The sequence below is a fragment of the Gobius niger genome (assembly GCF_951799975.1).
Source record: "Gobius niger genome assembly, chromosome: 1".
NCBI classification, from domain to species: domain Eukaryota; kingdom Metazoa; phylum Chordata; class Actinopteri; order Gobiiformes; family Gobiidae; genus Gobius; species Gobius niger.
This window is the reverse complement of record NC_136852.1, coordinates 55,781,883-55,804,163: the sequence shown is the minus strand read 5'-3', so window position 1 is coordinate 55,804,163 and position 22,281 is coordinate 55,781,883. Positions and strand designations below refer to the sequence as shown.

Genomic DNA, 22,281 nt, shown 5'->3' with positions numbered 1-22,281 from the left:
GGAAGCATAGACAGACTTGAATGGTAGGACTAGCGCAATGTCTCGAGTTCATGTCTCCGGGTCCCGCACCGATGGTAAATAAACTTCTCCTGCATAAGACATCCAGACTGCTGCCTGTCATTCATCTATCCTCTCGAACACCATTGTTACTTCTCTAACAGTTATGAGTTTCAGTTTGCTCATATTCACAGGCTTTATTATTGCCTTGGCTCTGGTCCATGTGCCACTGTGGCACATATCGACGCTGCAGACCAAAGACACAGACTTCCACAAGAGGCAATGCTGAAAATGTATTATACTTTGGCCAAAAGATGACAACACAATCAGAGAAAGGTTTTGACTTTATTGCATCAGTGCCCTTCATCATCATTAGCTTTTTGTGAAAGCTCCGAGTGCAGAGGCTAAAGCCCCACGCTCTGCTGAAGTACCAGTAACATGTCCAGTTTCGACCATTAGACGGGCTCAGTATACGTGAAGGAAAATGAATGACGACTTGACTGAACAAATACAAATATTAAATGTTACAAATTATATATTGTATAAAAGTAAAATAGAAGCAGCTATTCTTTTCTACACAAATCTTGTGTACACATTACAATTCTTTCTTTGACTATCTAAAGATATATGCGCAGCTGAGGCTTGAAGACACTTGCATCAAAAAATGTGGCTACAAAAAAGATGCATATTTTGGTTTGAGAAATTGCCCCCAACTATTGCAAAACAAACAAACAATATAAGTTTGACTGAGCAAACGCCAATCAATGTAACATTCACATTTCTATAAAAAAGTAACCAAATCGATGACAAAAACAAAACAAAAAACAATTATTTTAAAAAGGACGAACGAAAAATAATCAGAAAACATAAATGGTCCCAAATATTGTCAAAGTGGCTGTTGAAGGCAAGGTGTGGGCTAAGAATTTGCAGTAACTTCTACTTCATATTAAAATAGATACTTCATAATCATTAAAACACTTCAGATTACTGTGCCTTATGTGAGGCAAGACATTTAGAGGAATGAAAGATAAATAGAAACAAATCTGTAACAACGGTCTCTTATTAATCAGAAAAATGTAAACAGTGTTTTATTTTACTATACAGTAAGTCACTCATAAGGCAACATTACAACAGTGGTGAACAGGGACGTGATCACCAGTGTAGAAAGATACAGCAAATACGCTGTCAAGAAAAGAAAACATGGTGCTGTTGATAAAGCGCTGCTCTGACTCGGAATGATTAAAATCGTCTTTTACTCCTGGAGCAAAGACACTTCTAATTATTAGCTGCCAAAGAACAATGCCTAAAATCTACAAATCATTGCACTTAGAAAATGGCCTTTACAACTGCAGACCAATAAACCCTGACAAGCATCCAGTGAAGAGCAATTATGAACCATTTGCTTATCGACAAAGTCAGTTTGTCGTTGCTGTATATGGATAATATACAGCAACTGTGTCAGCCCAGACCTTGCCACAGCAGGCAGCACAAGTAACAATAATATGACAAAGCAAATCCCTTACACACAAACAGGTTTTCTTACTATATTCTTACTATAAAAATGTGAACGTAAAGCCTTCTTCTGTTGTCTCTCTGTCCTGCTGCTTTTGGCTGCGTGAGCAACATCAACCGTTATGTGGATGCAGGGGCTACTCCACTGTCACCGATTTGGCCAAGTTTCTGGGACAGTCAACCTGGTTTCAAACACAAACATCTATCAATCTTTTATCTTTTGATCGATCACGTTGCATAACATTCAACTTTTATCTTCATTCACACAACATATTTGACTAAACAGCTTAATCAAAGTCAATAGTAACAGAAGAAGAAGAAGATCTTTATTTATATAGCGCCTTTCACAGACATAGTCACAAAGACAATTGTACATTCTCTCATACACGGTGGTGGTAAACTACGTTTGTAGCTTTAGTCTCCCCTGTGGGAGACTGAGAGAAGTGCTTTCGCGACTGCACACGTCTGCGCCAATGGTCCGTCTGACCACCACCATACATTCACTCACATTCACTCATTGTGCATGTTTTTAGTGGTAGGGGAAACCGGAGTACCCGGAGGAAACCTACGCAGACACGGGGAGAACATGCAAACTCCACACAGAAAGGCCCCGTCCAGGTGGGAATCGAACCTGGACCTTCTAGCTGTGAAGCGAGAGCACTAACTGCTGCGCTACCGTGCCGCCCAAGACAAGACTCGCAAGTTAAAAGCAAAACAAACACTGGTCGTCTTCATGACATTTTTGTGTGCTTGATTGTTTCTTAAAGATGAAATGCTAAAATGAAGCTTATTAATCATGCTTACGTCGTATCCTCTTAGCACTGCCAGGTGGAAGGAGAGCAGCTGCAGGGGGATGACACTCAGGATGCCCTGCAGACAGTCCACACAGTGAGGCACTCGGATGGTGCGGCTCGAGCTCTTGACAGTCTCATAATCATCTTTGTCACAGATGACAATAGGGCGACCCTGCAAAAACAATAAAATGACATCGTTAACCAGAGCTGAGACATAGGTCTCCATGTGGTTAGGTGGGCCTCAAACCAAAAATGTGAAGAAATTCAACACCACAACTTCGATCATCTGCAGCACATTTACATCTGTGATCTCACACTGTAAAGGCCACACCCTAATTTCAGATGAGAGAGGAGGAATTAACATTGACAAAACAAGATTATAATAATTCACCCAACATGTAGAGCCTGGGGCCAACATGTGACACTTTCAGGTTTTCAAACTGGCCCGCAAAGCTTAACGAATACCAAAAAAATAACCAACACTGACTTTGATGCATTGGATAAAAAGGGGAAAAACACCAATGTTCTCACAAATAAAAATAAAATCAAGAAAAGTGCAGTATTACTTTTCTTTTAAAGTAGTTTAGACGATGAGTATATTTTTTATTGGCTTGACAACCCCAAGAAGTGTAAAACCCCATTGGGTCAATAACTCTGCCTATACCTGATAAAACATGACAGAATGTATTATGATTTCAATTATGTTCCTCTAATGACTGTGAATTAGTGATCATATTTAAGGTTTAGTTTAGTAAAGAAGTAAAGTTAATCTGTCTCAAAAACTATATGCGTAGCTAATGCAGCAGAATTGCCCAAAGGATTTTTTCTAACTTTGCCATCAGTGGCTAATCACCTGTTCTTAGACATAACTCATATTTTAGAAGTCACATTTATAGATGCCGTATCTCGTTGTGCCCAAATATGTTGTCTAAGAGAAAACTGAATACATTTTCTTGTACAGTTCCTTGTTTCTGTACTAATTTCTACACTTATCCAAAATGATTGTCTTTTTATTTTGTAAAAATAGCTCACGGGACACAAACAAAGGGTTGGATTTCCTTGGTCTACTGTGTGTGAAGTCTGTAACAGAAACAAGTTGGTTCTTACCTGGCGGGCGACCACCTGCTGCAGCGCGTTCTGACACTTGACGTAGGTGTGATCTCTCATAATGATCATAATGACAGGCATGAGTTGATCCACAAGAGCCAGGGGGCCGTGTTTCAGCTCTCCAGCCAAGATACCCTCCGAGTGCATGTACGTGATTTCCTTTATTTTCTGCATAAACACACAAAAATGAAGTGAAATGATGTCTGGTTAATCAAGGCAAGAGTCTTGTGTCATTATTTCAGATGGAGGGCTGGCGCTCTATGGGTGATTTATGGTAATTAAGGAAAACAACATATGAGCATTACATTTATATAGTTTACTATAGTGAAAAAAATCTCCTTTTGTTGACAAGGAAGACATTGTTCGTTATTATACCATGGTCTGAGTGAATACTCGTTAAAACTGTATAACGCACAGTTAGTCCAGCGACAGTTAAATCATGTTCTATAGAGCTGGAACTAGTTTCATGTAAAAGAGCTTAAAACACAAAAATAACTCCTCCTGCCCCGGACTTAAAAAAAAAAAAAGCAAACAGGCCATAATGAACAGTTTCAGTTTGTGGGACCTTGGTATAAGCGGATTAAACAACGAGGAGCCGGGCATTAGACAGTTTTAGTGCACTCCACTGCACGCCGTGGCCCATGGTGTTCTTGCCTCCACGTCGTGCATTAAAATTGTTTACACCATGGTCTTTGTGAATACTCAATTCTGATTGGCTGGAGGTGTCCGTTAAAAAGTGATAATGTACACCTAACCCGGCAACAGTTAAATAACAGTTTAATCACTCCCCTGCAGCTGTTTCCACAGTAACGATAAACAATTGAGCTGGAACTAATTTCAGATAAAACTGATTAAAAAGTGAAATAACTCCAACCCCAATGAACAGTTTCAGTTCGCGGGACCATGGTATAAGTGGGATCATGCACTCCGAGGGGTCCATTATCAGAAATAACTGGACTCCGTGGAAGCAATCGCGTCGTCCAGTTATTACTGATAACGGACACCTCGTCGTGCATTATCCCTTACATAATGCACGGCTCTGAGTCATTTAATGGTTAGGCCCAGCAATGACTAAGATACAATAAACCCGGCTAAAACATCATATTTTGAGAATTAATAATAGAAAATTTTACCATGTTAGACTTGTCCTCAATCTCAAATTAAACTATGGGCTCTTTAGAGTGTTAAGGTGTCACGTTAAGGTGTCACATTAAGGTGTCACATTAAGGTGTCATTAGTGAGTGAGCGTGTTTAATCCTTTACCAGAGCTCCTTCCAGGCATGTGGCGTAATGGTACCCGCGGCCCATGATGAGCACGCTCTTCTGCTGGTACAGCTCCTCTGCCAACACCTTGATCTCGTCATCCAAATTCAGAACCTCCTTAATCAAATCTGTTGCAGACAAATGAACACCTTTCAACATGGAAATTCTCCAGTAGAGCTGAGAAATTGACATAATTATTTGACAACTGAATATTGTAATAACGGTATTGTTAGCCGTTATTGCCGTCAGTTAATATTGCGATAGTGATAATTTGCCAATATAATGTGCAGCCCTATTCTCAAGTAAGTGGATTTGAAACCTGAGCAAATGAATTCATTGCACCGCGGCGTACGCTCATACTTTTGGATAGTGAGCAGCACACTGGCCAGACATTTCTTATTAGTTTAACATTAGGGACATGCCATCATATGCTTTTGATCCAGAGAAGCATGCAAGGGCCCACAGCCAATGGGCAGCTCTCGCTCTGCTCCACTTTCCCATTTTCTTCAACTATTTTTCTTATTAATGGCATTTAATCTCCATACATTAGACTTAATAAAAAGTATAGCAATGTACAGCGGGGAGTGCATTCTACTAGAATATGCTACTTCAAAATTGTTGCATATCTATTTACCTGGAAGCACTCTGAGCCCCTGGATTACCTCCCGGCGTCTGGGCTGCATAGAAATCCTGTCGTCACACATCAACAGAGCGAACATCACCAGGGCAACGAACTGACTGGTGTAGGCCTGAAAACCACAAAGGTTAGCATTATTTTAGACCAGTTATTCCCAAAGTCCAGGACATTGCGGGCCCCTTATTGATCTGAAAATCTCCCGAGGCCCCCAATTATAATTTACATCTACAAACGAACATCTACTGAATTAAGGCAACACACTGCACTTCGGCACAATCAATCAGTCAATCGTGATTTGAATAGTTGGATAACAAGAATAGTTGGATAATAAGAAAACTGCAAAGCATGCAGTAATTTAGGTAGAATATCATCATTGACATACAAAAAAGTATATAGTCTCTCCATGAGATTCTGTTATTTTTGTTAACATTTGATCAGACATTTTATTCATGTTGATGTTCTCATATTTCTGTCTTGTCTCAAATGTTAATGCTTTTGGACAAGTTGGAACGCCAGTGGCTCAGATGAAATTATGAAATACAAAAACGTCTACACAGCAATTTCTCTTTAATGCAAACAGGATTCACTTGTGTTGACCTGCTGTGACGCGGTTTGTTGCCTTCATTGTTGCGTTAATAAGATGCAGGAAAAATGTTAACTAGATGCACAATACTTTCAATTATCATGTTAAAGTATTACAGCTGAGGTCAATGCGGCCATTTGATCAGCCTTTGTGATAAAACAATGACAAACCAGCTAATAACGTCCAGATGAGACTTGCAAGAAGGATTTCGTAACAAGAATCACTTAATATTGTTTGGCATGGGCAGTGGTTACGTATATTAAATCAAATTGCCTCCCTTCCAGGAAAGTTTTGCATGCAATCCCAGACCAAACTGACACAGGCTGCACAAATGCACCTCGTGCTCTGTGTCTGTGTAAATGCCATGTGCTTTTTGTGCCCGAGTGAAGTCGGTGCTCAGCCAAACAACGCTGCAGCACCCTCTAGACTGAGCAATGAAATGACAGCCAAGAAAAGAGTAATGAAATGTTAGTCGGTTTTCTTAAGAAATGACAGCACACTAAATACAATGCTCACACTGGCAATATCTTGTAGCATTAGTAAGGTGCGCTTATCTATCCCAGTGATTTCAATTTGGTCTCTAAAGCAGAACCATCATAATATTAGAATGCAGAATGAAAACAACTGTTAATTGTAAAAGAAAAGTGTTCCTGTCATGCCTTTGTTTCATCAGAGCAAGGGAATGGCTGGGCATCTATTCTACATCATTTCAGGAGATGAGTGTGCTACATGCTGATAGTTTTCTTATGCCGAGTTTGGGTGTGTGGCCCAGGCAATAAATGAGGCGTCTGTGTGACTCTGAAGCAACGCAGCGCACTCTGAGCCAAGATGGGACCCACTCCCCTCCCTTCACCGCGCTCGCTCTGGGACGGCCAAAACTCTGCTCCATTTGGTCACAAAAGGTGGAGAGCGTTAGCTGACATCTTGTAGCTGGACTTTATGACATTTACAGATGAGGATATCAGACTGCTTTAGCTCCCCGAGGGTTCAGGGTAAATGAAGGCTTTTAACAAAACCAAACTGAAAATCATCTGGCTCACGTTTAGTGTCTTTGCGGTGGCCGTCAAATGAATTTACTGAAATGATGCAAAAAAAACTATAGTCTAATGTCCAGCTCTACGTGAAGGTATCAGCTTCACGTAAGCAAACTTCATAGCAATTAACTGGGCAATACTATAGAACAATTATGGAAAAATATCACATTGCAAGATCACACTTTCAAAAAGATTTGGATCATTCCTACAAACTTATTTTTATAGGTCTAAACTACAGTGTTAGCAGGTTTTATACATGAAAAAAACACACAGTTCTATTTAATTCTCTGCAGAGGCCATTGCACTATTAGATAAATAACGGCACAATTTGCCATTTACAAATTGCACTTTGCACAGTTCACCCCTGGTCCATTATAGTCGAGGTTTGTGCCAATCGCCCACGTCCTCGACTCAAACAACTTGAAAGCCTCTACTTCAGTGATACATTTCTGAATGACTGAGAGTTTACAATCAACGCCATGACTACCAAAGTGAAACATGGGTCACACCTTTGTGCTGGCCACTCCAACCTCAGGACCTGCGTTGATGTGGACTCCGCAGTCGGTCTCTCTGGAGATGGAACTGCCCACTGTGTTGGTGATGCCCACAGTCAAAGCTCCTCGCTCTTTACAGTAACGCAGTGCCATCAGGGTGTCGGCTGTCTCACCTATGGACAAGAAAGTACCACTCAGTTTAATACAGATCATTTAAAGCGGCCAGTTTGGGCTTAATTTAAAGGTGAAGTCTAATCTTGTGTCAATGAGGACAGAGGCCAATGTGACTCAACGCACTAGGTAAACAGAAACTCCACTAATGCTCAAACACATACTTTTTTAGAAAACAGACTTTTTTCAGGATGTCACATGAACGCAAACTATTTGAGAGACTGTGCTCCAACCTGATTGGCTGATGAAGAAACAAACGTCATCTCTGAACACAGGAGTGTTTCTGTCCAGGAAATCACTGGCCAGCTCCACCATCACAGGCAGCTCAGTCAGCTCCTCCAGGACTTGACGAGTCTGGGACAAGAATGACAAGATTAACCAACAATGCACAAAGCCCTCACCTGACAACAGTGTAGTTAACCAGTCTGAGGGCTTTACTCACAGCTACACCGGCATGGAAACTGGTTCCACAAGCAATAAGGATCAGGCGTCTGCATCTTTGGATCTCTTTGATGTGGTCCTTAAGTCCACCAAGAGTCACTGCAATAAAAACAGTAGCCTGTCAATCACAGAAGGTCTACTACAGTTCTATAAAGTCATGCTAAAACACAACACTTATGTGAATGAAGGTCAATCAGCAACAAAGAACACATTTCTGCTCAAACTAACCTGTGTTATTATCAAAGTTGACTCTTCCTCTCATAGTGTTGACCACAGACTCTGGCTGTTCAAAGATTTCCTTCTGCATGAATGAACTATAGTTTCCTAAAGTGGGAAAAGTTGCGAAATTAAATACCACAATGGAAATCAAATAAGAAACTAATGTAAAAGCACAGTTTAAATTTGAATAGTTGTAATTTCACTCTCTCATTATTTCGTGTCTAAAGGCATTTGACACAAAAACATTAAATATTTGTTTCCAGAATGTGGCTTAGATTATGGTCATGCAAAATCCCTAGTTTACCACTGCCATCTGGTGGATTCATGGGTGTTTCAATGAATTAGAAACGTACAGAATTTGACATTTAGGAATTAACGGTGCAGAATAGTAATTTGTTTCAGGTCAAGAATCTCACTGTACATTGCCTCGAGATGTGGGCGACCAAAGAAAATTATTACTGTGGGACAAAACCAGCCTGAAGGTGACAGGTTTACAGCCACTTGATGAACTAGACCATTATCCACTGGGTAATGACAAGGTTCTTTGGAAAATGACATGGCAGAGAAATGCGAATGTAAAAGTGAGTAATTAAGTGTGAACTCTTGCCCTTCATGATCTGCTGCAGCTCCATCTGGAGGGTCTGGATGGCCCGGGCCGGGTAGTCTCCTGCGGTGCGTTTGATCCTGTGGATGGATAGACGACCCTCTGAAACAGCAGCCACGTCATCATCCTCGAGGAAGATCACCCGGTTTGTGTGTTCGATCACTGCGCTGTAAGAAATGGAATAAAAACATATAAGCAAAGGGTCATGAATGTAAATAATATATGAAGTAAAGCTGCACAATATATCGCAATATTAGGTGACGTAAAATCCATATATTAGAATTTTTTTTAACTTTCATTTTGTGAAGCCATAACATCTTAACCCCCAACTGAACCAAGCACATTTCTCCAGTTTAATTGAAGAGCTTCTTGGTAAAAATGGTCAAAATAGCAACAAAAACGGGGATGAAAATCGACAAAAGAGCTCCAAAAACGTGACAAAAAAGCACAAAAAAAGTGATGAAAAAGTGGCAAAAATATGATGAAAATCCAACAAAAAAAGCGACGAAAAAAAAAGAAAGAAAAAAAAAAGGAACAAAACACTCCATTTAGATGAGTTTTGTAGGTCTTGGCTTTTGAATGAGGCGTTACACTGGCCTATAGTCCTTCTAGATTTGGGTAAAGCTGAACTGGAGAGGCGGGGGTTAAGAGGTTAATGAAAATGGTACGAGTAAAACAATTTCAGATGCTTACCTTGCATCTGAGGCAAAGTAATACTCCACAGCCTTTTCATCTACAGGGAACAGGCAGGTGTCCTGGTCCATTCGCGATGGCACAGTGCAGCTCTTCTTATCTTTTGCAGCTTTAAGATTTATAACAGAGGAGCAGTGATTAGCAACAGAGGGTGAATTTTGTTAATTACTGGAATGTATTATGTTTACATACCGGAACGGTACAGCACTGGGATATGATCTGTGGAGAGTTTGTGATCGCTCCTCACTCCCATCAAAAGAGGACTTCCCCTCCTGAAAAATAAGCATTATTATGAATATTATGATTAATACTTTATTTGAAAAACAAAAAAGGCACTTCTATATGTTTGTACCTCGTGCCAACAGCCTCTCCTGGGTAGTGAACACTCTTGAACACTAAAGCAAAAGCTCCCTCCTGAACGGCAGAAAATTCAAATATGAAACATTGTGACGACGTATCTCTGGTGTAGTGTTGAGTTTTGCTCTTACCAGTTGCTGGGTCACCCGCTCCACCAGTGTCGCAAAGCTAATGTCGTCATTTTCCCTGTTATCGTACATGTACTTCACCAGCTTAGCAATGCTCTCTGTGTCCGTCTCAGATTCAAACTCGTAGCCTTTGCTTTCCTGTAAAACACAAAATAAGTCAACATCTAGCACAGACACTGCCTATCAATTCAGGCCAGTGTTTTCTCACCAGGAATTTCTTCAGATCTTTGTAGTTGGTGATAATTCCATTGTGAATGACAATGAACTCTAGGAAAAGAAAGATTAGGCAAGACAATTAGCCCGTGAGTTCTCATTGGCATGCTCTAATGACTCTGAATCACTTTAATCAAGCTGCTACCATTGTTTTTGTCTGATCTATGTGGATGGCTGTTGACTGGGCTTGGTTCTCCGTGAGTGGCCCATCGGGTGTGTGCAATACCAAGATGAACATCAAACTCAATGTCAAGGTCAAGGTCCTGTTGCTCTAAAGGGCAGACACAACCATGCAGCAATGTTATAACAATGAGGTAAAAACATATTCATTGATTCATTGATTTCACATATATTCTTACTGTCAACTTCCTCGTCAAGAGCCTTTACTTTTCCACGCTGCTTGATCAGTTGGATAGATTTTGCATTTGACTCCCATTCTTTGTTGTTGCCCCCATCAATCCCCACACCTGCCACAAACACATATCAATTCACATATAAACAATGAGAAACAATCCATTTTCTGTATTGTCAGTGCAAACACAAGCAACATCACGGTAACTTTATGTACAATAAACCTTTCAGTAATTGTTTAGGTTTAACCTCTTAACCCCCGCCATAACCAAGTCCATTTTCTTCAGTTCAGCTTTACCCAAATCTAAAAGCTTACAGCCTATAGGCCAGTGTAACGCCTCATTTGAAAGCTAAGACCTACAGAACTCTAAACGGATCTTTTTCCTTGCATTGTTGCCACGTCGTCATCACATTTTTTTTTTTTTTACTTTTTTTTAATATTGCTTTTAATTGCATTTTCATCACATTTTTGCCACATTCTCATTACGTTTTTGTAATTTTTTCATCACATTTTTGTCATTTTTTCATCACATTTTTGTCATTTTTTCATCACACTTTGGTCACTTTTTCGTCACATTTTTGTCCATTTTTTCCATCACATTTTCGCCACTTTTTCGTCACATTTTCATTGCTTTTTTTTTATCACTTTTTCGTCACATTTTTGTCAATTTTTTAATCACATTTTCACCACTTTTTTGTCACTTTTCTGTTGCCCCTTTATGGATTTTTTGTTGCATTTTCGCCCTTTTTTTCCTCGTGTTTTTGGACAAAATGTGTTCGGTTCAGGCGGGGATTAAGAGGTTAAGACATCAAATGTTAAAACTAAAAGAAATGTAATGGCACAGAGAAAGGCCTTGGGCTTTTCTTACCAGCAGAGTCATACCCACGATACTCCAGGCGCCGCAAGCCCTTGATGAGGATCTCAAGGATGTCTCTGCGAGTCTTTGGCACATGGTAATTGAGATAGGCAAAAATTCCTGCGGGGAAGGAGTGGATGTCAGACAAGACAATCAACTGGAAGTGGATATTCAACAAACAAACTTCATGAAACAAAAAAGATAAATAAAAATAAAATCATATAACAAGCACATACAAACCTGTTTGAAAACGTTTATATTCAAATCCCACCCAACACTTGCTGCCAATGGAAAGCAACTCATAAATAATGTGACTCAGTGTTTATTTTGGCTTTAAACGCTGAAGCGCAACATGACAAGAGCAAAGCAAGTCGTGTTTCAATGTATTTCATGCTCATTATTGTGTATGTTAAGATTAAGTACTTTTTGAACAGAGCTTATGTCATTCAGGCTTTTGAGTTTATTGTTTGTTGCTCAATATATCAAGCTTTAGATTTTGTTATCGTGACAGGCCAGTTAAAAGTAAATATACGTACTATGTTAAGGCCAAGCTAAACCAAAGGGACAGCCCCAGCGTGTAAACAGAGCTCTCATTCATTAGAACAGGTGATGGACCTGGGGCGAAATGCCAAAAACAAAACACAGGACACTCCTATAAAGCGTCGGCCGATTAGAAGAAGCACACCTCATACAATGTTTTCAAATAGGAAGGACAAATGTAGATTCAGATAGAACACGTTAGTCTAGCCTGACCAGTGTTTTGAGAATACAGCTGCAGTGATGACACCAATGGGAGTAGGTGCCCGATACAAATCCCAGATAGTGGACCAAAATGCATTCAACACTTCTTTTTAGACATATTTTCCAGGACGAATGAAGGCTTCCCGGCATTATAATAGCACACTTTATTTGTACAATGTATCCATTCACCGCATTTTCCATTAAAAGGATGGGTGAAACGCAATGCCACAATCTGACAAATTTCAGAAAATGCTTGAGCAGAGAACATAAACCGACAATTACAAAGCAAAACTAAAATTTACCCACACAAATCATCATCATAACATTGAAATGTATACTTATAACGTGTTTTAATGGCACATGAAATTAAATACCATAGAGTAGCCGAATACTGCACTAGCTAACTAGTAGTAATATAGGCTAAGCCATTTGACAGTCCATCACTATCGTCAGCTAATATTTAACCAACTTCCTCAAACGAAATAGGCACGCTGCTATTAGCAATGAGATAGGTAGCTGGAACAGAACATCCCATAAACATAAAAGAGGAAAAAAGGTGTTCTTGTTCTCACCACACATGTCTGCTGTTGGTCTGTAGCTGTGGTGAACGCCTGTCACTGAGCCTCCGCAGTACCACGGAACAGGATCTGCATGGCGCGCTCTGATTGGTCGAGGTGCCTGTCAATCACGGTGTGGCCATAAACGCAAGCACTTCTGACGTGGCATAAGGATAATGCAAACATCCGTGGGCAAGGACGACAACGTTCATGCAATATAAATGTAATCTTCATTAATTCATGATATACCAAGGAATCTTTGAAAACAAAACAAACATAAATTTCACCTTTCAGCAGTTAGAATCTGTCCCCACTCAACCTCACCCTCTTGACACAATTGTCTCATCATACTTGTTTAACTTCATGCTAGTCTATATTTTAAGAAATCAATTATATCTATTTACAAACCGGTCTGCTTGAGTGCTATGCAGGCTCTACTGTAAGTCGGTGCAAAGTACAAATCGTTAGCCACATAGCATAATTGCCTAAGTCATTTTGTATTGTTAAAATGGCAATATGAGAAAAACAATGTGTTTCCTATAAAACGTCTTTTTACATGTTTTCCAAAATCAAAACAAAAATGACTTAGGCAATTATGCTATGTGGCTAACGAAATGTGCCTTTGGCCTATTGGGAATTTTGAAGGCAGCTTTTAGAATTATACTTGCAACACCAGTCTTACTCAATATTACAAACTTAAATGCTGCTGGAATCATATACTTGACATTGGCATGTGCTACATACATACACATATGTAAAATAATCACATACACATAAGAACATTTGTAAAAATGTATTATTGTTTATTTATTTACAGTTTGCATTGACAGTGAAGACTACCTAAAGGAAAAACCTGTGCGTTTGTGTTTGTAAATAATAAATAATGTCCTGTATGTCTTCATTCTATATTTCTAAAACCTTGCCACAGATAACTTTTCTGGTTACCAATAATCATATTTGTGTTGCAAAGCAGTTCATTGTTTTACAACAATGCATCTTCACTCCACCAGGAGGGGCGTGGGAATGTGTAGTTTAGATACAACATGATTTAAATTTGGGCGGTCTCTTCCTCTTCCTCTTTTACCTGTTAGAAAAGATGAAACTATTAGTAGGTACACCATACATAACAATGGTATGCTTGACGCAAAATACAAAGACAAACCTGCTCCACAGAGTCAACCTCTGGTACATAAAACTGCAGCATGTTTTGGATGCCAGTCTTTAAAGTAACAATGGAACTGGGACAGCTTGTGCAAGAGCCCTGTAACTTAAGTTTAACTACTCCATCCTCAAATCCGCGAAAGACAACATCACCACCATCCTCCTGCACCGTGGGCCTGAAAGAGAGAACCATCATAATTAATCGTAGCATGGTGGCATGCTATGGTTGTAGCTATAGCTGCACCAATAGCCTCTCTTCAGCCACCACCAATCCCTCACTCATACACCAGTCACACAGAGGCAAATGTTATAGAGCAGGAGTTCTCAACTGGTCTGAGTCGGGACCTATCATTACCATAAGATGACATGGCACCATCCAAAACTAGGGCCGGGATTTTTTTTTAAATTGTGGCTCCCCGCTCCCCTCCTGCCTTTGCCGGAGACTCAGCCACACACTGGCTCGATCTACAGCCTCCAGCTCTGGAGCAGGCGGTCTAGCTTCTACAGACATAGCAACACTTTTCTGGACTCTGAAGCGTCCCAGCTTACATGCACACCTCCCCGCTTCCCCTCCTGCCTTCAGCGCACATTCAGTCACACACTGCCCCGCTCTACAGTCTCTCGCCCGGCTCAGAGCCTCAAAGTCAGCCTGGGATGGCTAACTGTCTGTGAGCTCTCCCAGGAGACTACAGTAAAAAGCAGCCCTCAGCCCCATCTCATATGCACTGACAGCCCTCTCATCAACTCTCTGCCCAATACAGCTTTATTGTGTCTGTGTTTTCAACGTGGGAACATCGAGCCATGTCAATAAATAAGTTCAATGACCAGCCCTCTCCCCAGGGCCAAGGTCGTGTGTGGGAGGGTGCGGAGGAGCAGCGCTAACTGACGACACATTTTCCTGGTGATGAAACAAGATCTTTAGAGCCAACCAGACAGGGGGCACCACACAGGCAGTATTTGGGTACAAAGACAGGATTTAAAGAAATATGCGCTAAACTGTCAAAATAGTGACTGAGACATGTAGACAACACTATTAGATGACTGTTTATACAACTTACAGATTTGGGGGATAGCTAGTCTTTAAAAAGGTCATTCTCCCCCCAAAAAAATCAAACTGTGTTGGAAGTGGAAATTATCATACAGGCCTCACATCTCTGCAAAAATAAGTTAAAATGTAGGAAAATACAAAGAAGCATCGAAAATATACCTCTATAAAATAAATGCAATTCTACATAAATTATGCTTAAATACGATTAATTAATTACAAAGGCCATAATGAATTCGATTAAAAATTGTAATCGAGTCCCACCAATACCCAAAACTGAATTGATTTTGTTCAACATGATGTAAAAACAGTATAGTTCTTACAATTTATTGCTGAATAAGCAATAAATTGTAAGAACTATACTGTAACAAGCCTAAAAAGCTGAAATAATAATAAAACAGTCATTTTAACAGACCCGTGTAATGTTTCTATGCTTTTTCAGCAGATAAAATGAATGTGTTCTGATTTTGAGACAATATTTACACATTTAATTTGATGTATTTCTCATTAAAAAAAAAAAAGCAGATTTCTGTGAAATTAAGCCAAATGTCAAAATACAGTATCCAAACTAACATCATTAAAGCAGATTTTAAATGTTTTGCACCTTAAATTATAGGGCCGGGACAAAATATCGGATCAGATTTGGATCGCAATACTTTGTGCTGCAATACCAAGTTTTATGCTAATGCACTTTTCGATCTTAACACTTCTAAAACTGTCAAATGGCATTGGGATTATAAACTCTGGACACATAACTGCTTTCTTTTTTACAAATTTTAAGGTAAACATAATTACTTATCCTATCGCAATACGTATCGGATCGGTCCCTGAGTTTTATGATACGTATCGGATCGTGACAAAAGCGGATCATCCCAGCCCTATTAAATTACTATAAATGCTAATTACATTTTACAGAATGGAGTTATTGGTTGAGTGATTTTGGGGGTCACAGCCTGAAAAGTTTGAGGGCAATTTAGCCACTACAGGGACCCCTGTTATAGAGTACCTTATTCTGGTGTCCAACAACTCTTTAATCATGGCAACAACTTCATCATCATCATCCGATGGTGCTAAAAAAGGACATGTTAGTTATGAAGGGTAAAAATAAAAAAATAAAATTAAGTGTATAACGAATTTTATTGTTTTACCTGTATCTGGATTAGGCTGGCTATCTTCATTAACCACAGGAAGTCCAGATGTAAAAAAATCCATAATGGCGGCAAATACATCAGGCTTTATGACTTTCCATTCCATCTCAACATCAGCCTGAACAATTAGATACAGTGCAATTGTTACATGTCGAGAAGCAATTCCTTAATCCATAATAATCTACGACCATCTGTGAAGTACCTTTGTAATGGTGATAAAATCTGGGCCAAAGAAAACACTTTTTACACCATCAATCCTAAAGAGCTGTCTGAAAATCAAAATGCAAAATTCATACATATAACTTTGAAGGAAATAATGACATTATATAATTGCATGAAATTAAAGGCATAAATAATTGTTATGCTTTTCTGCTGTACATGAAATGATTTACCTTGCTAAAGGGGAAGAGAATGCATCACGAGGGCCTGCAAAATTCATAGTTCCTGAATCAAGGACAATGCGGCCTGGGAGAAACTTTAGGCTGTTTGGATTTGGTGTGTCCTGTGTCTGCACGAACATTGTTCTTCCTATTGTCACACATGAAGCGATGGTTAGATAAGTACAGTTACAAAGCAAGCTAAATTGATATTGGAGAATTGCAAACCGGAAATCATCCAGGGAACATTTCGTGTCCCAAGACTTTGGATTCCTGTGACATGAGATGGCAAGTGGAATTCAGCACGCTGGACTCCATTTCCAAGTCTAATGGAGCATAACAGAATAGGTTTGAAAACACCACAGCACAAGAAGGGGCACAGTTGTGCAGACATTCAGCAAACAGATTTGATACTTTGCGCTGTACCTGCGTCATTTTGCGCCTTGCTGGTGACACAGCAGGTGAGAATTTGCATTAAAAATATAATATAATATAATATAATATAATATAATATAATATAATGAAAAAAGTAACATCAGATATAGCAAAACACGATCCTCCACTCAAGTTACTTTGACGGCTGGAGGCGTGCCCTCCAACTTCACCTTCGGTTCGACACTTTATCTACTTCTTTTTTAAAGTAGCTATATGCGAGGTATAATATATTTAGCTGAGTGAGAGTAACTAGTCTAACCAGACGTAAACACTTACATTTGTGAGACGTGTGAAGAAGCGCGACAGATGAGCTGTCTGTACGTCGCCATGTTTGTTTTGGTTACTTAAGAAATCCGGAAATGGCACAGGATGTGACGTAATATTATTGTGCGTTCGTTAAATCTGTTCCCCAACTACTCGCATTTGTTTGCTCCCTTTTTCTGCTAAATTAATCTGGTTAAATATCCAATATAATGCCGTCTGGAAAGAATTTCAGGAGGAGGAAGGACTCGTCAGATGAAGAGGAGGACGAGACGACCGAGGAAGTCCGGTAAAGTTAATTGTGTTGCTTAGCTACACGATTGTTGCTAACAAGTTTGAGCTGCTGGTCTAGATATAAAAGTGGAAATTAAATGTAACACTCACGCATATTTATGTCCTCAACTATTTACAGATCAAAAGTGGAAGAAGCAAAGGAGATTCAGAGCTTACGAAGAAGACAGAATGGAGTCAGGTAAATTGTCCTCGTAAGCGAGTCGTCAGTATTAACATTAAACAATGTCTTAACCTTAAAACCTTCTTTCTTCAGTGTTACGGCCTTATTGGTTGGAGAAAAATTACCGCCCGATGCTGAAATCGATGTAAGACATACTATTTGTTTCAATCATATTAGTCGTTATAATTCATTCAGTTAAATGCATATCACTCTGATTTATAGAATGATCCGTTCAAGATGAAATCTGGAGGCATCGTAGATATGAAGAAGGTCAAGGACAGAAATCGAGACATGTGAGTATTCAAACCCTTACTACATTACTGCAAAGACCTTGTGTTTTGTGTGATACGGGATTAATGTATATTCCCCTAATAGGACAGAAGACGAGACAGATCTTAATCTAGGTACTTCGTTCTCTGCAGAGACTAATAGAAGAGATGAGGATGCAGACATGTAAGTAGTATTAAATTATCTTAAACAGACCCCTTCGTGTGTTAAGACAAAAAACAAATAATGAATCTTTGTTTCGAAAGGATGAAATACATTGAGACAGAGTTGAAAAAGAAGAAAGGCTTGGTGGAGGATGAGGAACAGAAAGTAAAGGTGAAGAATGCAGAGGATCATCTGTATGAACTTCCGGAGAGTATCAGAGTCAACTCTGCCAAGAAAACAGAGGAAATGTTATCCAACCAGATGCTGAGTGGCATCCCTGAAGTTGATTTGGGCATTGAGTAAGTGGCCATTTTAGGTTTTTGTGATTTAATCTAGCTATTATCAAGTAACACTTTAACGTCTTTTTCAGTGCCAAAATCAAAAACATTATTTTTACGGAAGAGGCGAAAGCAAAGTTATTGGCAGAACAAAGAAATAAGAAAAAGGACCAGGGAACATCGTTTGTTCCAACAAACATTGCGGTCAATTATGTCCAGCACAATCGCTGTGAGTTTTGTTCAACAAATACAAGCATTTTCAGCAAATTAATTCCCATTTTAAATGTTTGGGTTAATCATGCTTATGTTTTTATTTCTAGTTTATCATGAAGATGCAAATGCACCTCAAAGACATAACAACAGACACAAAGAGGAACCTAAAGCAAGACCGCTGCGTGTGGGTGACACAGAAAAGCCAGGCCTAGAAGGTAAAAGACACAACCGACCAGGTTTAAAGACATATATATATATATAAAATAACCAGTCTAAACCAGATAATGTAAATTATACATCTCTAATCTCCAACAGCACCATCACCGCCCAATGTTCGAAAACGGCCCAACAACGAAAAGGCAACAGATGACTACCATTATGAGAAGTTTAAGAAGATGAATCGGCGATACTGATCAGCTCATTCCCATAAGACTTATCTTCTCCATTACTTGCAAGGCAGTGATTAGTTTAATATTTTTACTTGTAAATAGTGTACCTTTTGTTATGTTGCTGAATACTTCTCACCTAATGTGATAAAACCTTATACAAACTTAGTTCAAATGACAAACAGGTTGTAATCATTGTATTAACACTGATTAGGTTTTGCATAACACATTGTAAAACAAAACTGCTCAAATTGGGGATTCATTATGCTCATGAAAATAAACTACACAAAACTAAAGCTTAAGAGTTCCTCATTGTTTCTCAATTGTAGCAGCGCTGTGTCCATTGAGATGGTGTTGAGGAATTATCTCTGGTGCAAGAGGCCCGTCAGCATCTTCTCTTTCTTCGGATGGGGAGCCACAGCTACTGTCAGGGGATGTCCAACTGTCCCGGCGACGATAGGCCTCACACAGGGGCACATCTGAGGTGTCCCATAGACTGTAGCTTTGCAGAGCAAAAACCAGCAGGATGCAAAGACGCAGCATAGCAAGAAACAAAGGAGCAGACAAGAGCAGCAGGTCAGAATAAAGCGATCATACACACACATTAAACAACGTAGAAGCATGTTACACCAAAGTGTTGAGATTTTAAATCAACACAATGTATAATGTTTGATTCAAAAGTTTTAGTTCAGCAAAGAGGGAAGTTAGTCGCTGATGGCAAGGAAGCAGAAGGAATGTAGTTAGGAAACCCACACTTCAACATGCTCCATACAGGACTTTAGGTCCTCAAGACTAAATAAAACACCAACTACTGTGGTTTGTCGCTTTTATTAGTGACAGTTTCATTCAGACTGCAAGATACAGTTTGAGTCATTTATTTATGAAAGATTCCAATTGAAAATAATACCCAAAACGTTGTCCTCAAGAACTGCATAAATTGTAAATAGTCTGCCATTCATTTAAATTTAAATAAACAATATATTAACAGTATATTATTCATATAGATTTATAGTATGTATTATTGCAAAACGCTCATTTAAATTCGATCACAAAACGGAGTCAGATACAATGTATGTTAAAGATAAAGATGAAAATGTTTTTGATCAATTTGTCAGCTGCTCTGTGTTTGGAAATGTACGCAACTATTGTGAACCTTTAAAGCCACACCGTGTAGAATTTTATCCAATAATATAATTGAAATACAAGCATTTATTTTATGACAGATAATTCATAATTGAAAAATACCTCATAAATGTACAAACAAACATGAGCGGCTCAGCTCTCCTAAGACATGACTGAAACTTTACCAGGAGTGGGTACGTCTCCAGTTCAGCTCCATGGAGTTGTGACTTAAGTCAGCAGAATTTGAGCTTTAAACAGGTTCGGTTCTCATCCAAATCCATTCTTTGATTAACCACCTCAGAAATAGCATATTCTGTGTTGAGTTGGTCATTAGGAGCATGTTTTGTACTGATGGCATCAGTATAGTCCAAAATGTTACGCAGTGTGCCTTTAAGTGAAATCCTCTGATATACTGTGCGACGTAGCCCGAGGGATGCATGCGTGACACGTTCACGTAAAATAAAATGACATGACTTATAATGGTTTTGGTATGATAAAAGTACAAGTGATACCCCCTTTTACTTTTGTGGTAAAAAAGTAGACATTGGCAATACATGGTTCTATGCTAAATGGATATGTGACACCAAAGGGGAGGTGGAATGAGAGCGGGTATGATCCTATTTGTACCTGGAGGAGTAATATTCTTCCTCTAGTTCGTACAGGTCAATGGCGATTTCATCTCGAAGGGACGTGAGTTTCTTGTCACACTCATCTTGCAGTGAGCGAAGCTGTTGGTTCTGCAGGCTGATGGCGTCATTCACGGATGGAAAGTCGTTCAAAATTAAAAACTGTTTTAGATCGGACACCAACTTCATCAAGGACTCGCCAGCACGCACCTGCATATAACAACAAAAACACATCCAACATGCAAGACAAAATATCAATTAACAAAATCATTAAAAAGTAGTGCCACAAAATAGTTTTAGTAAATAATATACTTGAGTAGACTAGCCATAATAATACAAGTGAAAGCAGACATCCTCATAATTACCCCTAGGGAGTATGTTAGTGTAAAAGTCATTTCCTCATAGTGGAAAGAGTAACCACATTTCCCAGAGTAAACTGTACCTGATCACAACTTTTAGTCTAGACTGGAACTAATACAAAAAGACACGCATGTCAATAAGGCAATAACATAAAAACTTACAATATTGGCTGCTCTGACATGCATTTCATAATGGTCCTGCTCTGCTTGGGTTGGCCGAGAAACCTGGGTCTCCTCTTCTATCTGATAACAAATGAGACAAAATGAAACCAGCATTTGAGACTTCATTTCAGCGTGTTAACACAGACTGCATATGAAAGATTCTGTGTCGTACCTTTGCCGTTTTGATGATTTCCGTGAAGTTATCGAGGATAGACTTGATGTCATCTTTCAGCCGCTTATTGTAATTTTGCAGCAGTGTTTCCTTGCTTTGAGGAAGAACTCTTGGAGTGGACATAGCGCCTCGTAGACCTGACGTTGCCTCTTGGCTACCCTACACGTATTGTTCTCAAAACATGCCTTCAGCTTGCAACTTAGGCTCCGAAATATAAATATTCAACTACTCAGAATAAGCACAGATGTTATCGATATTCCGCAAAACCGATGCACAAAGACACAATATTTTTACCAATAATATTCCAGACCTAATTTAGATCGCGCGGCGTGAATTTCAATGAAATGACAAACGCCATTTTTGTTTGGCACTACTTCTTGAGCGGCGTAGGATCACTATGACCGACACCGCCCTCTAGCGGGAAAAAAACAAACAATAGTTTTTTATTATTTTCAGTGAAGGCCCACTCCCCCGCTGGTGGTGGACACTTCTATGTGCCATGTAATCTAATTACTAAAGCATGTTGGTGAAATAATTGGGGTATAAATTGTTCATTTACATTCATTTTAATACATGATTTTAAAGGCAGATTTTGCAGCATGAGAAATACATTTTCAACAGGTGTGTGTCCTCCATAAAATTCCTATCCTGAACATGTTCAAATACCGTATCAATAAAAGAGCCACCGCTGTGCAACGTTTTTACACATCAAATAGGCATGTATAAGATTGTACACAACATAACATAAAAATTAAGTACATATGGTATATTGCAACAAAGAAAGACTTTGGACTGAAAAAGGTTTGCTTAAAAAGTTCTTAAAAGTGCCATGGTTGCAAAAAAAACAAAAAAGATGCTCTGCGATTTTTAAGGACAGTTTTCAAGCACAAAAACCAA

The 22,281-nt window shown here is 39.3% G+C and overlaps 4 protein-coding genes across 6 annotated transcripts; 1 reads left to right on the top strand and 3 right to left on the bottom strand.

The window, feature by feature from the left end:
- Window positions 1–366: 366 nt before the first annotated feature.
- Window positions 367–12,850, bottom strand: gfpt1 (glutamine--fructose-6-phosphate transaminase 1). Its single transcript, XM_079572371.1, has 19 exons — window positions 12,769–12,850; window positions 11,468–11,575; window positions 10,607–10,714; window positions 10,393–10,518; window positions 10,243–10,301; window positions 10,038–10,172; window positions 9,902–9,963; window positions 9,742–9,821; window positions 9,550–9,658; window positions 8,860–9,023; window positions 8,262–8,357; window positions 8,035–8,132; window positions 7,826–7,946; window positions 7,437–7,594; window positions 5,308–5,422; window positions 4,674–4,801; window positions 3,411–3,578; window positions 2,314–2,475; window positions 367–1,691 (listed from the first exon to the last, which is right to left on the bottom strand). The coding sequence occupies exons 1-19, from the start codon at window positions 12,773–12,775 to the stop codon at window positions 1,647–1,649; spliced, it is 2,049 nt and encodes a 682-aa protein (XP_079428497.1). The 5' UTR covers window positions 12,776–12,850; the 3' UTR covers window positions 367–1,646.
- Window positions 12,851–13,535: 685 nt separating this feature from the next.
- nfu1 (NFU1 iron-sulfur cluster scaffold homolog) lies at window positions 13,536–17,289 on the bottom strand. The gene is made up of 8 exons (XM_079556734.1): window positions 17,196–17,289; window positions 16,713–16,810; window positions 16,500–16,635; window positions 16,310–16,376; window positions 16,108–16,225; window positions 15,966–16,029; window positions 13,916–14,090; window positions 13,536–13,837 (listed from the first exon to the last, which is right to left on the bottom strand). The coding sequence occupies exons 1-8, from the start codon at window positions 17,246–17,248 to the stop codon at window positions 13,802–13,804; spliced, it is 747 nt and encodes a 248-aa protein (XP_079412860.1). The 5' UTR covers window positions 17,249–17,289; the 3' UTR covers window positions 13,536–13,801.
- Window positions 17,290–17,300: 11 nt separating this feature from the next.
- cUnh9orf78 (chromosome Un C9orf78 homolog) lies at window positions 17,301–19,113 on the top strand. The gene is made up of 9 exons (XM_079556723.1): window positions 17,301–17,469; window positions 17,593–17,652; window positions 17,728–17,779; window positions 17,857–17,927; window positions 18,010–18,087; window positions 18,168–18,365; window positions 18,437–18,573; window positions 18,665–18,772; window positions 18,873–19,113. The coding sequence occupies exons 1-9, from the start codon at window positions 17,393–17,395 to the stop codon at window positions 18,968–18,970; spliced, it is 879 nt and encodes a 292-aa protein (XP_079412849.1). The 5' UTR covers window positions 17,301–17,392; the 3' UTR covers window positions 18,971–19,113.
- A 5-nt stretch (window positions 19,114–19,118) lies between these two features.
- On the bottom strand, window positions 19,119–21,700 carry med22 (mediator complex subunit 22; the record flags this gene model as incomplete). Of its 3 annotated transcripts, none has more annotated exons than XM_079556744.1 (4): window positions 21,385–21,700; window positions 21,213–21,293; window positions 20,693–20,901; window positions 19,119–19,439 (listed from the first exon to the last, which is right to left on the bottom strand). In XM_079556744.1, exons 1-4 carry the CDS (start codon window positions 21,505–21,507, stop codon window positions 19,253–19,255), a joined length of 600 nt encoding a protein of 199 aa, XP_079412870.1. In that variant the 5' UTR covers window positions 21,508–21,700. The 3 variants fall into 3 exon arrangements, with proteins under 3 accessions (XP_079412870.1, XP_079412869.1, XP_079412871.1); XM_079556743.1 differs by having other exon boundaries at window positions 19,119–19,445; window positions 21,385–21,659; XM_079556745.1 differs by lacking the exon at window positions 19,119–19,439 and having other exon boundaries at window positions 20,683–20,901; window positions 21,385–21,698.
- Window positions 21,701–22,281: the final 581 nt, after the last annotated feature.